Consider the following 12,933-nt stretch of genomic DNA (forward strand, 5'->3'; position numbering starts at 1 on the left):
GATGGTCTGTTCCACAGTCGGCCCCTGGCCTTGTCCTGACTGATGAGATTGTGCTTTTCCACTGTCTCTTTCCACAGATGTAGTCAATTTGATTTCTGTGTGTTCCATCTGGCGAGGTCTATAGTCGCCGTTTATGTTGGTGAAAGAAGGTATTTGCAACGAAGAATTTGTTGGTCTTGCGAAATTCTATCATTCGATCTCCAGCATTGTTTCTATCACCAAGACCATATTTTCCAACTACTGATCCTTCTTCTTTGTTTCCAACTTTCCCATTTCAATCACCAGTAGTTATCAGTGCATCTTGATTGCATGTTTGATCAATTTCAGACTGCAGAAGGTGATAAAAATCTTCTATTTCTTCATGTTTGGCCTTAGTGGTTGGTGCATAAATTTGAATAATAGTCGTATTAACTGGTGTTCCTTGTAGGCGTATGGATATTATCCTATCACTGACAGTATTGTACTTCAGGATAGATCTTGAAATGTTCTTTTTGACGATGAATGCAACACCATTCTTCTTCAAGCTGTCATTCCCAGCATAGTAGACTATATGATTGTCTGATTCAAAATGGCCAATACCACTCCATTTCAGCTCATTAATGCCTAGAATATGGATGTTTATGTGTTTCATTTCATTTTTGACGATTTCCAATTTTCCTAGATTCATACTTCGTACATTCCAGGTTCCAATTATTAATGGATGTTTGCAGCTGTTTCTTCTCATTTTAAGTCAAGCCTTATCAGCAAAGTCCCAAAAGCTTTACTCCATCCACGTCATTAAGGTTGACTCTACTTTGAGGAGGCAGCTCCTCCCTGTCATCTTTTGAGTACCTTCCAACCTGTGGGGCTCATCTTCCAGCACTATATCAGACAATGTCCACTGCTATTCATAAGGTTTTCACTGGCTAATGCTTTTCAGAAGTAGGCTGCCGGGTCCTTCTTCCTAGTCTGTATTAGTCTGGAAGCTCAGCTGAAATCTGTTCTCCATGGGTGACCCTGCTGGTACCTGAATGCCATTGGCATAACTTCCAGCATCACAGCAACACGCAAGCCCCCATAGTATGACAAACTGATAGACATGTGGAGGTTGAATATGTACATGTATATATTTTTATGTATGTGTGTGCATGTATATGTGATATGTGTATATAAAAAAAAAATACATATATAAAAATACATTTTTTAAAAGAGTTGAAATCTTTCCTGAGATGGTAGAAATTGTGGTATAAAATGTATGATGAATAATAAGCATGGAATTAGCCATGTCTTTTTATTTTCCACGTCTTTAAAATAAATTAAACTGAGCAGAATTTATAAACAGAAGTGTCTGTGAATAAACTAAAAAACAAAAGAGTAAAAAAAAAAAAAAAAGAAGGCAGACCTTGTATGTTGTTGTTGTTGTTCAGTGCCATCGAGCTGATTCTGACTCATAGCAACCGTACAGGACAGAGTAGAACTTCCCCACAGGTTTCCAAGGAATGGCTGGTGGATTTAAACTGACAGCCTTTATGGTTTGCAGCCCAGCTTTTAACCACTATGCCACCAGGGCTCCAGAACTTACATACACCTTGTTATTTTGTATATGGTCATTACTATCCCTCCACTTAGTCAAAATGAAAACATGAAGTTGCTTCTTGATTTCTCTAACTCACTCCCATGCCCAATCAATCAACAAGTAGTTGACTTTATCTCTCAACTCGGTTTACAATCTACCCACTTTTTATGTCTCTAGTACTGTTGCCAAAAGTCAATCATTTAATACCTGGGATATTTCAAGTTCTTCTTATTTGGTCTCCTTAATTCTAAATCTTTCCTTTAATCCTACCCATTCTCCCCCAATAACCCAGTCTTCTCACAGTAGCTAAAGTGATCAGCTTAAAAACTTCCAGTAGCTTTCTATTTCAAATAAAATTCAGGTTTCTCACACTGTTTCATGAAGATTTAGTATTTCTTTTCCTGGATATGTCTGCAACCTGATATTTATACCAGCCTTTCCTACCTAATCTTACTTCTCTTCATTTATCCTTGAACACACCAAACTTATTCTCATCTTAGAGCTTTTGCATTAACTATTACATCTGCCCAGAATGTTCCTCCCCCTGATTTTAATAGGGCTGGCTCCTTGTCATCACCCCTCAGCTTAAATTTCACTTCCCCTGTGGAGTCTAATAACTCAATTGAATAACAATTCATCATTCCGTTTTATATTTTTCTTAGCAGTTATCATAACTGGAAATTTTCATTTTTAGTTAATGTTTACTATTTGCCTTCCCTCATTACAATATGAATTCCACATGAAAAAAGGCTTTCTTTGTTTTGTTCACAACTTTGTTCCCAGGTCCTAAATCAGAGCTCATTATCTGGTAATGATTCAATAAATATTTGCTTGATAAATGAGCAAGAATAAGCATATCTAAAATTCATCTTTGAAGTACTAATTACATATTATGTTATTTTCCAATGTATTTAACCATTGGTTTCTATTAAAAAAAAAACTAAACTAGACTAAAACTAAATTTTGTGATTTTTCAGTTTAGTTAACAAGACAATGTAAATGCCAACATGTTATTAGGAGTAGAGTATGTGCTGGCAAAGAAAGCAAGTGGTATTGCATAGAGAACTGGTCTTACTCCATTGTGGCCTCTCATTAATATCTCATTCAGGAGTGCAATAGACTTAAATTCCTGTTTATTCTTTATCATGTTCCATGTCCAGCAAGTTGGCAGGTGGCAGTTGGATTAAGAACAATTGAATTAATTTTTTTGGAATTGAAAATCAATGCTAATTTAACACCTTACAAGGTTAAAAACTCCATCCTGAGTATCCATAAGAAATGGCCATAGACAAATGGCATGGTGGGATTGAGATAGGCTTGAAAAAATAAACTAATGCAACCACATAGTTTAGAGTCTCCTACATTTCTAGACAAAAAATAAAAAAGCCAAAGCCATTGCCAATGAGTCAATTCCAACTCATAGTGACCCTATGGGAGAGAGTAGAACTGCCCCATGGGGTTTCCAAGGAGTGGCTAGTGGATTCAAACCGCTGACCTTTTGATTAGCAGTCTATCTTTTAACCACTGCACCACCAAAGTAACCATTATTCAATGAAAGGTATTGTAGGGTTCCTTTGCATACACTGCATGTATTTCCCTATTTGTGCCTCACAATGGATGGATTAGGAATGGGATATACTCCTTTACAGATGAGGAAACTGAAGTTTACAGAAGTTAATAGGACTTGGCTAAGGATACTGAGCCCCAGGATTCAGACTCACTTGCTTTTCCTCTGATTTTTGGATTCTTTCCACAGCTGCCAAAAAGAAAAAAAAAAAAAAAAAGGAAAATGGTTCTTCCCTACAATTTGGTAAATGTGTTTGAAGTCAGTACCCTCTTAGTTGCATTAGTTTTTGGAAAAAACAACAAACTACATGGGGAACACTGAGTTTTCTCATCCTCTGCTTCTCTGTATAAAAGATACCGGAAAGAAGGAAGAAATAAGGTCATTATCATATGTGAGAGAAAGAGACTAACCATTCGGTGAGCATTAATCTGTTGTAAAGAATGCTGACAATTATTTAGAATCATTGGTTTTCTTAACGCCAATAAAAAATAATACATCAAATAAATGTGTTCAAATGTAACAATTTACTGTAGCATATCACATTACATAAACAAAATGTGATAAAGAGTGTAAGAATACCACAAACTAGATATGATGGGAAGACACAGAAAAGGAAAGGGTTTGGCCAAGTTGGTCATGTAGGAAAGCTTTAGGAAGCTAAGCATTTAACCTGGACTTGAACTCTAACTTGAAATATAACTCTTGTCACTGACAGAGATAGAGAATCACAAAATGAGACTATTTTGGGGAGGAAACCATTGTAACTTAAATTTTGGAAATTTTGAATTTGAACTACTGGCATTTTGTTTAGGAATTGGCAACCACTAGGCATTTTGAAAATACTGCTGATGCCCAGGAGAAAGAATCAAATATGAACATAAATTTGGTATTCATACATATAAAGGCAATATTTGAAGTTATAGGATAACTTATATACTAATAAAGAGAAATTAGATCAGAACACTGAGAAACAAGATGAGATAGGAACTTGCAAATGCACTACAGAATGTCTGTGACAGCAATGTGGTCAACAACTTCAAAGGCTCCAAGGTGGTTCAAGTATTTGAAAACTGATATGAGAACATTAATTAGATCTGAAAAATATCTAATTAATCTGATCAAAACCTTTTACGACTGAAAAGAACTTTAGTGAATACGTAAGTCATAAATATAAGGTGTTGGGCAATAACTACAAATTGATTAAAGTAGAAATACATTTTGATAGAATACTCTGATTTAAATTTTTCCAATAATAAAAAAGCAGATTTGTATGGAAAAAAGATGAAAGAGAATATTGGTATACAAAATAAAACTTGGTATTTTGGCACCTCTTAGAAAATGAAACATTTAAAAATCAATTTCCTTGAGTCCAGGCATCTAGAAATTCAAGAGAATCTTGACATTTAAAAATCAAATTAAAAAAAAATTCTCGTTTTGAAAAAAATAAGTCACTTAGTTGACATGTGGGAATTAATTTAAGAAATGTAATTATCACTACTTTTTTTAGAATTTAAAAAGCATTTTTTACCTTTATAATTATTTACTTCGCAAAATGTATTATTTGCCATAGTGCTCAATTTTTTTTTTTTGTTTCTTTAATTTCAAGCGTCTTCCTTTTTCAGCTTTGCTGTTGTGAATTACCTGTGCGAAACCTTCGTCTTTACTTCTCAGAGAATAATTTATAATTATTATAAATTATAATAATAATACCTTATTTTTGAGTAATGCAAGCTGTCTTGTCAAGAGTCAGATACAAAAGACTACCCATTGTACTTAGGGTTTTTTGTGGAGTAATTCCAAAGGTAGGTTGCTGATGGTTCCTCTTGTTTTCTAAAATCTGTGTTTCACCATTCCTACTTCCATTCCCTGAACATAGAGTGGGCTTCTGGCTACCTCAAACTCCTGAAACTTAACGGTCAACCATAGAATTAATGCTGAACAATCCATGACCTCAGTGAAAGAAATTTTAATTTGAAAGGAAATTTAAAGATGACATAATTCTTTCCCTTACTTTATATGCTAGAAAAATAACCTTTAAAATCTATTGTCTCCTCAGTCATATATAAGAGCAATTAGTAAGAGAAATTTAAACCCCCACACCCAACAGTTGATTCTAGATAATTCTGGTCAATACTCAAAACCTCATTTTTGTTTAAGATTGCACCATTTACAGGGTCTTATCAATATGCTCGGTCGGTCATGTTTATATCCATAGTGCATGTTCAGAATGTATAGGTTTTGAACTTGGTATTACAAGTGATATATTATTTTTTTTATTTTGAATTGGTTCTATGAAAATTAACTTAGTCAATTAAATGAGAAAAGGAAAAACCTGGAAAGATTAGAGAAAAAACTCAAGTCAGGAAAACAATTTGCTGTGGTTCTAACAAAGAAGGTTAGAAATTATTCTGTTTAAAATTTAGAGACTATATTCATAATTTCAGGAATGTTTTAAGATTATGTATATTATAAGAAAAGTGATTGTAGGAAGAAATAACACAAACTGTTTAGTTATAATAGCATTCTGATGAATAACTCTTTATCAGAGTAAAAGATTCAGCCTTAAGTTTACTGCACAAGTTGCGAGAAAACCATTAACATTACAGTCTACATGAATGTCCCTTTTTGAATTTGTACTGGGGACAATCTTTCTGGGTATACGTAGCAGCCTGATAGGCCTGCAGGCGAGGGAATAAATTATTTTTAAATTTCATTTTATCAGTAAATGTGGAGTCTTTTGAAAAGCAGACACACAATTACTGATTGATTCATAGCTTGAAAGATTTTATATTGTATAGGTATCTGTTTGTTCCCAATTAATCTATAGATTTAATGTAATCCTAATCAAAATCTTAGCAGATTTGTGAGTGTGTGTGTATATGTGTGTGTGCAGGAATTTCAAGTCAGTGTATAGGAATAGGCAATGAGCCAAGAATAGCCACAACAATCATGAAGGAGAAAAACAAAGCTGGTGGACTTACAATATCAGTTAACAAGAACTCTTATAAAGCAACCGGAATTAATAAAGTATGATTATTAGTGAAATGATAGAGAAAGTGAACAATACAACAGGATAATGAGTACAGAAAGAGAACCATTCATTCATATAAGGTCATCTGAGAAGTGACAAAAAATGACTGCTGTATAGTGAGGAAAGGATGATGTTTTTAATAAATTGTCCTAGTGTCTGAATACAATTTTAAAAACACTATTTGAAAAAAAAAGTCTGGACTTCTACTTCAGGTGGATTGTAGATTTATACTTGAAAGGTAACATTATTATTTTAGTGGGAAATATGGAAGAACACTTCAGTGATCTCAGTATAGACAAATATTTTTAAAACAGGACACGAATGAGAAAATAGATATATTGAACTATATTAAAATTAAAATTTATGCTCATCAAAAGAAAAACTTTAAGAGTTAAAATATAAGTCACAAACAGAGAAAAGAAATCAGAGAGAGAGCAAGAGAGAGAGAAAGGAGACCTGGTGGTACAGTGGTTAAAGCACTTGGATTTTAAACAGAAGATCAGTAGTTCAAATCCACTAGCCACTCCCTGGGAGAAAGATACGGCAATCTGCTTCTACAAATACGTAAAGCCTTGAAAACCCTATGGGGCATTTGTACTCTGTCCTGTAGGGTCTCTATGAGTCAGAACTGACTTGACGGCAGTGGATTTGATTTTTTGGTTATATATATGAGTATATATATATAAACTCACACATACATACACACATGTATGTATATATAGTGTTCTTACTATGTACATATATGCATGTGTATATGTGTATGTGCATATATATATATATATATATATAGCCTCTATGAGTTTGAATTGACATGTTGGCTATATATATATATATATATATATATGTAAATATATTCTAACCAAGAGCATGTATCCAGAGTACATTTTATATAAAGAATACCTACAGATCACCAAGTAAAAAAAAAAGCAAGACAACTCAGTAGAAAAATGGGTGAAATACTTTAACAGAGACTTCAATAAAAGTATATTTTGGTGGTCAAAAGCATATGAAAAAGTACTCAACTTTACTAGTGTTCAGGTAAATGTTAATTTAAGCCACAGTAAGATACCACTGCATACCCAAAAGATTAATAACAGCAAAAATATGGGAAATATTGAGTGTTAGCAAGAATCTGGATCAACCAAAACTCCCAAACCCTGCTAGAGGAAATTAAAACTCATACAATGACTTGGGTACCCCATGTAGCAGTGTCTCTAAAAGAGGAACACATGCAGGCTATACATTCCAACAAATCCACCCTTAAGTTTAAAAAACATGGTTGAATACAACACTTGAACAGCCAAATTATTTGAGAACAGTCTATCCAACGGTCTTAGAGCCAAACTTTATCAGGAAATAAAGCCCCAAAATAAAGCACTCAAGCTTGACTGTGGCACTTGTCTCATGTGCTATGATACGGATGCCTGGTACTCACAGATAGGCAGCCTTTCCTTCTTCCAGTTCTTTACTTTTGCCACTGGAGCCGCTTTTCTTCCCGCACATTCTCCTGGTGATACACATCAGTAATCCACATTGTCGAATAAAGAAGCAGCTGACATCTATCACAACCAGGATCAGCAATAATGCCGCAACTCCCAGGCCAATGACTGCTCCAAGCCCAAGACCATTAAAGAGTGTGTCTTAAAAACATTTAAAAAAAAAAAAAAAACTTTATTAAATTAATTAACTTCCAATGAGAAATTAGACATTAGAAATTTATTTACAAAAATAAATTTTATCCAAGAAAAAATTCAAGAGGCAGGAAAAATGTGGAAATTTCACTGATAGGCTTCAATTTCATGACTGGTGGGAACTATCCTTGGGTTTACAAACAGTATTTTAAGCAACTGGTGTGTCAACAATGATTTGAAATGCTTTTTACAAATTTTCTTTTTAAAAAAGTCTAAGTAATCTTCTTTCCAATATACATTTGATTCCCTGTAGTGGAGATGATGAATGTTATCATATTCCTCACTGCACTCTATCAGAAAGTCACAGACGTTAATAGATCATCACATCATTAAAATGAAAAGAGTAAAAACTCCTGTAAGAGAGGTGTTAAATAAACGTTTCATATGGAATTATTTTAATTTTAAGACTTTAACTTGCAAATGGATTGCTCCAAGCTCTTTGCTTTGACTGGAAATGCATTTTAAAATACTTGCCTATGAATGGTTTAAAAATCATCATTTTAAAATACAGTTTACTTGTATTTTTCCAGGGAAATATTTTCACAAATTCTATTAGAGAAGAGGCACATTTTTCAAGAGTCATGGTTCTTATGGCCTCTCTGAGGTCATGTCATAAAAATATAGGGAGAGATAGGAGGCACTTTTGCTTGGTGTGTGGTCTTATGTTGCAGGAGATTTCAAAAGGCAAACAAAAAGTATACATGAAAGATTGATGGAGAATAGGATAGCGTTTGTTGACTACAAAGTAGAAATGCCAAAAGGGACAAGTGGCAAAGATTATGAGTCAAGTGTTAAATGTATATGTGTAGTTGAATATAAAGGTAGGCTACACAATTACAGCAATATACATAGGAAAATAAGCATAATGCAGAAACTACATTTAACTGGCAATGTTGTGATATCTAGAAGGAAAAAAAGAGGTTTACAGTAGAGAACAATGGTTACTGCACTGTTTATAATGTTTTGTAATACTTTCATGTTAAAATTTGCTTAAATAATGTTTTTAATTGTAGTTATGATTTTTAATGAAAAATATATTTATTACTCAGCAAAAGAGTGGCATATTCAACACGTAACTGATATGAAACATAGGTGAGAGATACAGATAGTGACGTAAATCTGGGTTTTGAGAAAACCACATCTGAAAAAAAATATGTAAAACAAAGTTGTTCTCATATTTTTGAAATGAAATCAGCCATTTTTAATAATGATAGACATTTTTATCTCAGAGGTCAGAGTAACTTCTCATCCTGAATCTACCATTAACAAGTCATCCTTAAATACGTCACACCTGGAAGAATCCAATTTTATTTTTTAGCAGAATGACTGAGTCTCACATCTACATTTATTTGATTTTTTTTTTTTCCCTCAGGAAATAGGAAAGTTTTTTATATTTCTTAACACTCTAAAAGCTTGGAGACAGTTAAGTACAAAAATTCTGTTGTGGCATGGTGGCCTGGCACATCATACACCAGGTTGGTGGTTCACCTGTGCTAGAACATTCTGCACTGTCTCCATGATGTTGCCATTGAGAATTCTCTAAGTCCCAAATAAACAAAGCTTGGAATTCACATACCCAAACAAAGTATAATTCTGATTATAATGTGTTTCGTTCAGGTAGAGAAATAATAAACACACAGTAGCACTAGAAGAAAAGTAATTTTTTTATGCCACTTCAGAATCTGTTTTCTCTACCAAATTTTAACATGCTACTTAGATGGCGATAGTTTAGGAAAATTGTTTAGGCAATATCCAGAGAAACTGCTGGATTCCATAGAACTGTTCTCTTATCACATAAACATAAACCTGCTTTGAAGAAGGATTGGAGAAAGGAAGATATTTTTCGGCCACAGAAAATTAGTTTTTTTTAACCCACAATTTCAATCAACAAATGGAGAATCAGACTCCAAATATTATTTATCAATTTTTAAAAACATATCTATGCACTAGATTTAAAAAAGATCTAGTGTTTCATTCTCTAAAAATAAAAAGTAAACTAGTATTTCTATCAGCAATTTAAAAAATCATTTCATATTATCTTCCATTATCCTTTTCTAAATATCAATGATTCTCATTTGAATATATTATTACAATATAATGAAGGCCACTTACCTATGAAATATCTTTGATTATATATAAATCTAATATTTTTCTTCAAATTTAATAGGTAATTATTTAGGATAGGTTACACATGATTCAACAACCAAAACTTAGAAAAAAGAAGTAGAAAAAAAAATTCATGACCAATTAGACTTTTGCCCCTGAGGACGTAAGGATTGGATCGTTCCAGCAGTTTGAACTGGTCACTCTCGTCCCACTTGAGTTAGATTTCTCTGACATGCAGACACAGTTCTAGGCAATAATTCCCTCAGATCAATGACAATATAGCACATCCATCATATAAACTCCCATTTACCTGTTCTAAGTATGGAAAACCTTGTTTTGTACTTAAATGCACTGAATCTGGAGTCAGACAAGTCTTGGGTCCATCATTCACTGTTGTATGCCTTGGAGGAGCCACCTAACTTCCCTAACCCTGAGATTTTTCATTGTTAAAATGAGAACAGTTATGACAACAATGTTTTTGCTGTGCTGTTCTGTAGAGTCGATTCCGGCTCACAGCAACCCTACCGCCACAAATTAGGTCATGGGGTTGTTGCGAATCTGAAATATGGTTATGTAAACAACACCACCGGCACATATTGCTCAGCATATAGTAAGAATTTAACAAATATTGGCCATTATTAACATTATGATTACTATTATTACAAAATTCTATAGCAATGAGTTTTGGCAGAAAAAAAATCAGACACTATTTAAAGCTAAACTAGTCTGTAAACAACTCTCTTCTTAACAGCAATCTGAAGAGGGAGAATATCCCTTTTAAGCCATGATTATTCTCTTGAGAATATAATCTTTTTTTTTTTTTTTTAATGATATAGGTTTGGCTAGTTAGCTTTTGAAAGATAAATATTTTATTTGTGACCTTTTAAGCATTAAATCAGTATATTGATCTGATTCATTTTCATGCTTTAGAAAAAGCTCTTCTTAGAAAAATTATATTTGTAAAGTACCTTACAGTAAAGGACACTTGCTACTAAACTAGTTGCTACTTCTTTTCAAGAGAAACAATATTCTACCGTTTTTTAACTTATGATTAAAATTTTTGAAGGTTATTCAAGGTTATTTTTATGAAAAAATACACTTTTATCATTGCAGAGGGTAGGTGTGGACATCAAATAGGTTTGTTATATTTAATTAAGTTGTCTTTTTGAAAGTTGTGCTTTCTAAATTTTTTTAATTCAGTTTAAGAATATATTTACACCCTTAGACTTTCACATCTCCACCACTTGTCTGTCAGTTTGCTGTACTGTGTGTGGTGTTTTGTGTGTTGCTATGATGTGGGAATTTCAAATACCAGCAGGATCACACATAGTGGACAGGTGTCTGCTGAACTTCCAGGCTAAAAGGGCAGAGGAAAAAAGGCTTGATGATCTACTCCTGAAAATCAGCTAATGAAAATCTTATGATCACAACAGAACATTTTTGACTTGCTTGCTTTGGCCATGTCATCAGGAGGACTCAATCCTTAGAGGATCATGTTTGGCAAAGTAGAGGGCCAAGGCGGGCATGGGGGACCCTAGGTGAGAAAAACTGGCACAATAGCTACAAGCATGGACTTGAATATGCTGGCTTGTGAGGATGAAGCAGGCCTGGCAACATTTCATTCTATTTTACATAAGGTCATCATGAGTTGGAGTCAACTTGAAGGCAGTTACCCACAATAACAACTTTCACATACACTCTGAGGTTAAGCCATAATGACTACGAAATCTAAATTTTCTAGCTTTTTTTTTTCCCTGCTACCAATTTTCACTTACCTGGAAGATTTAGTTATGTGTACTTTGGATTTTTCACATATGAAATAATAAAAAAAAAAAAAACCCAGTGCCGTCGACTCCATTCCGACTCATAGCGACCCTATAGGACACACTAGAACTGCCCCATAGAGTTTCCAAGGAGCGCCCGGCGGATTCGAACTGCCAACCCTTTGGTTAGCAGCCGTGGCACTTGGCCACTACGCCACCAGGGCTTCCATGAAATAATAACCACATATAAAATTACATCTGGAATTTGTGGACTAGAAATTATGTTCTCAGTAAAATATAGAAATTAATTTTTATATTTAATGATGTATGATTACTTTTAGAAGCTAGAAATTGAGAATAAGAAATCATTTAAAGAATTTCAAATTTATCTTTTTTTGTTTAATTTCCAGAACACTTATACATGTGTTTTATGATGACATTTGTATAATAATTTCATTACTTTGGAAAATAATATTATCAGATCTTCTTTAAAATGTGAAAATGGAGATCCAAAGAGTTTAGTGAAATAAGTCTTGAAAATGAGAACAGTTTAGTAATCCTTGAAATTAGATCTGTATAAATGATACACACTAGTTTCAGGGTTTATAACTTTTATACTTGTTTTATAGTTAATACTGTATATAGGAAACTCATCAAACAAATAATCTAGAAATAGGAATGAAATATCTTGACTGAGTTAAAGTGTGTAAAGTTTTTGCAGGAAATATATACTACTACTATTAGTGGAGGAAGGGAAACCCTGGTGATGTAGTGGTTAAGAGCTACAGCTGCTAACCATGAGGTCAGCCGTGCAAATCCACCAGGCGCTCCTTGGAAACCCTATGTGGCAGTTCTACTCCACCTTATAAGGCAGCTATGAGTCAGAAGTGACAGCAATGGGTTTGGTTACTTTAGCAGAGGAAGAACTATTTAAATGAGGTACAATGCTGTAAGTTATTTATCTAACATATTCTTGCTTTAAGCTTTTTATTAGTAATCATTTTTCATTGAATTTTTTGACAAAGCTTGTATTAGAATTGGATAAAAGTAATTTAGGAATCAAAGAGTTCAAACTTCTATCTTTTGATACATCTTTTAAAATGATAGCAAAGGAATATGAGAAACAATCTGACTGAGTTTCTACAACTTACAATCCATAATTGCACCGTGCAGTCCATGAAATTTAGAAATTGGCTAACTAAATCAATCTATTTTCCCCA

The 12,933-nt window shown here is 33.6% G+C and overlaps 1 protein-coding gene across 1 annotated transcript in view; it reads right to left on the reverse strand.

Moving 5' to 3' along the window:
* The window catches only part of NCAM2 (neural cell adhesion molecule 2), a 553,783-nt gene that overhangs the window by 19,781 nt on the left and 521,069 nt on the right, over nt 1-12,933 (reverse strand). The window contains exon 16 of the mRNA XM_049857852.1: nt 7,589-7,793. Within this exon, the coding sequence (XP_049713809.1) occupies nt 7,589-7,793 (205 nt within the window). The remainder of the gene's footprint in view (nt 1-7,588; nt 7,794-12,933) is intronic.

The sequence above is a fragment of the Elephas maximus genome, chromosome 18, assembly GCF_024166365.1.
Source record: "Elephas maximus indicus isolate mEleMax1 chromosome 18, mEleMax1 primary haplotype, whole genome shotgun sequence".
NCBI lineage: Eukaryota > Metazoa > Chordata > Mammalia > Proboscidea > Elephantidae > Elephas > Elephas maximus.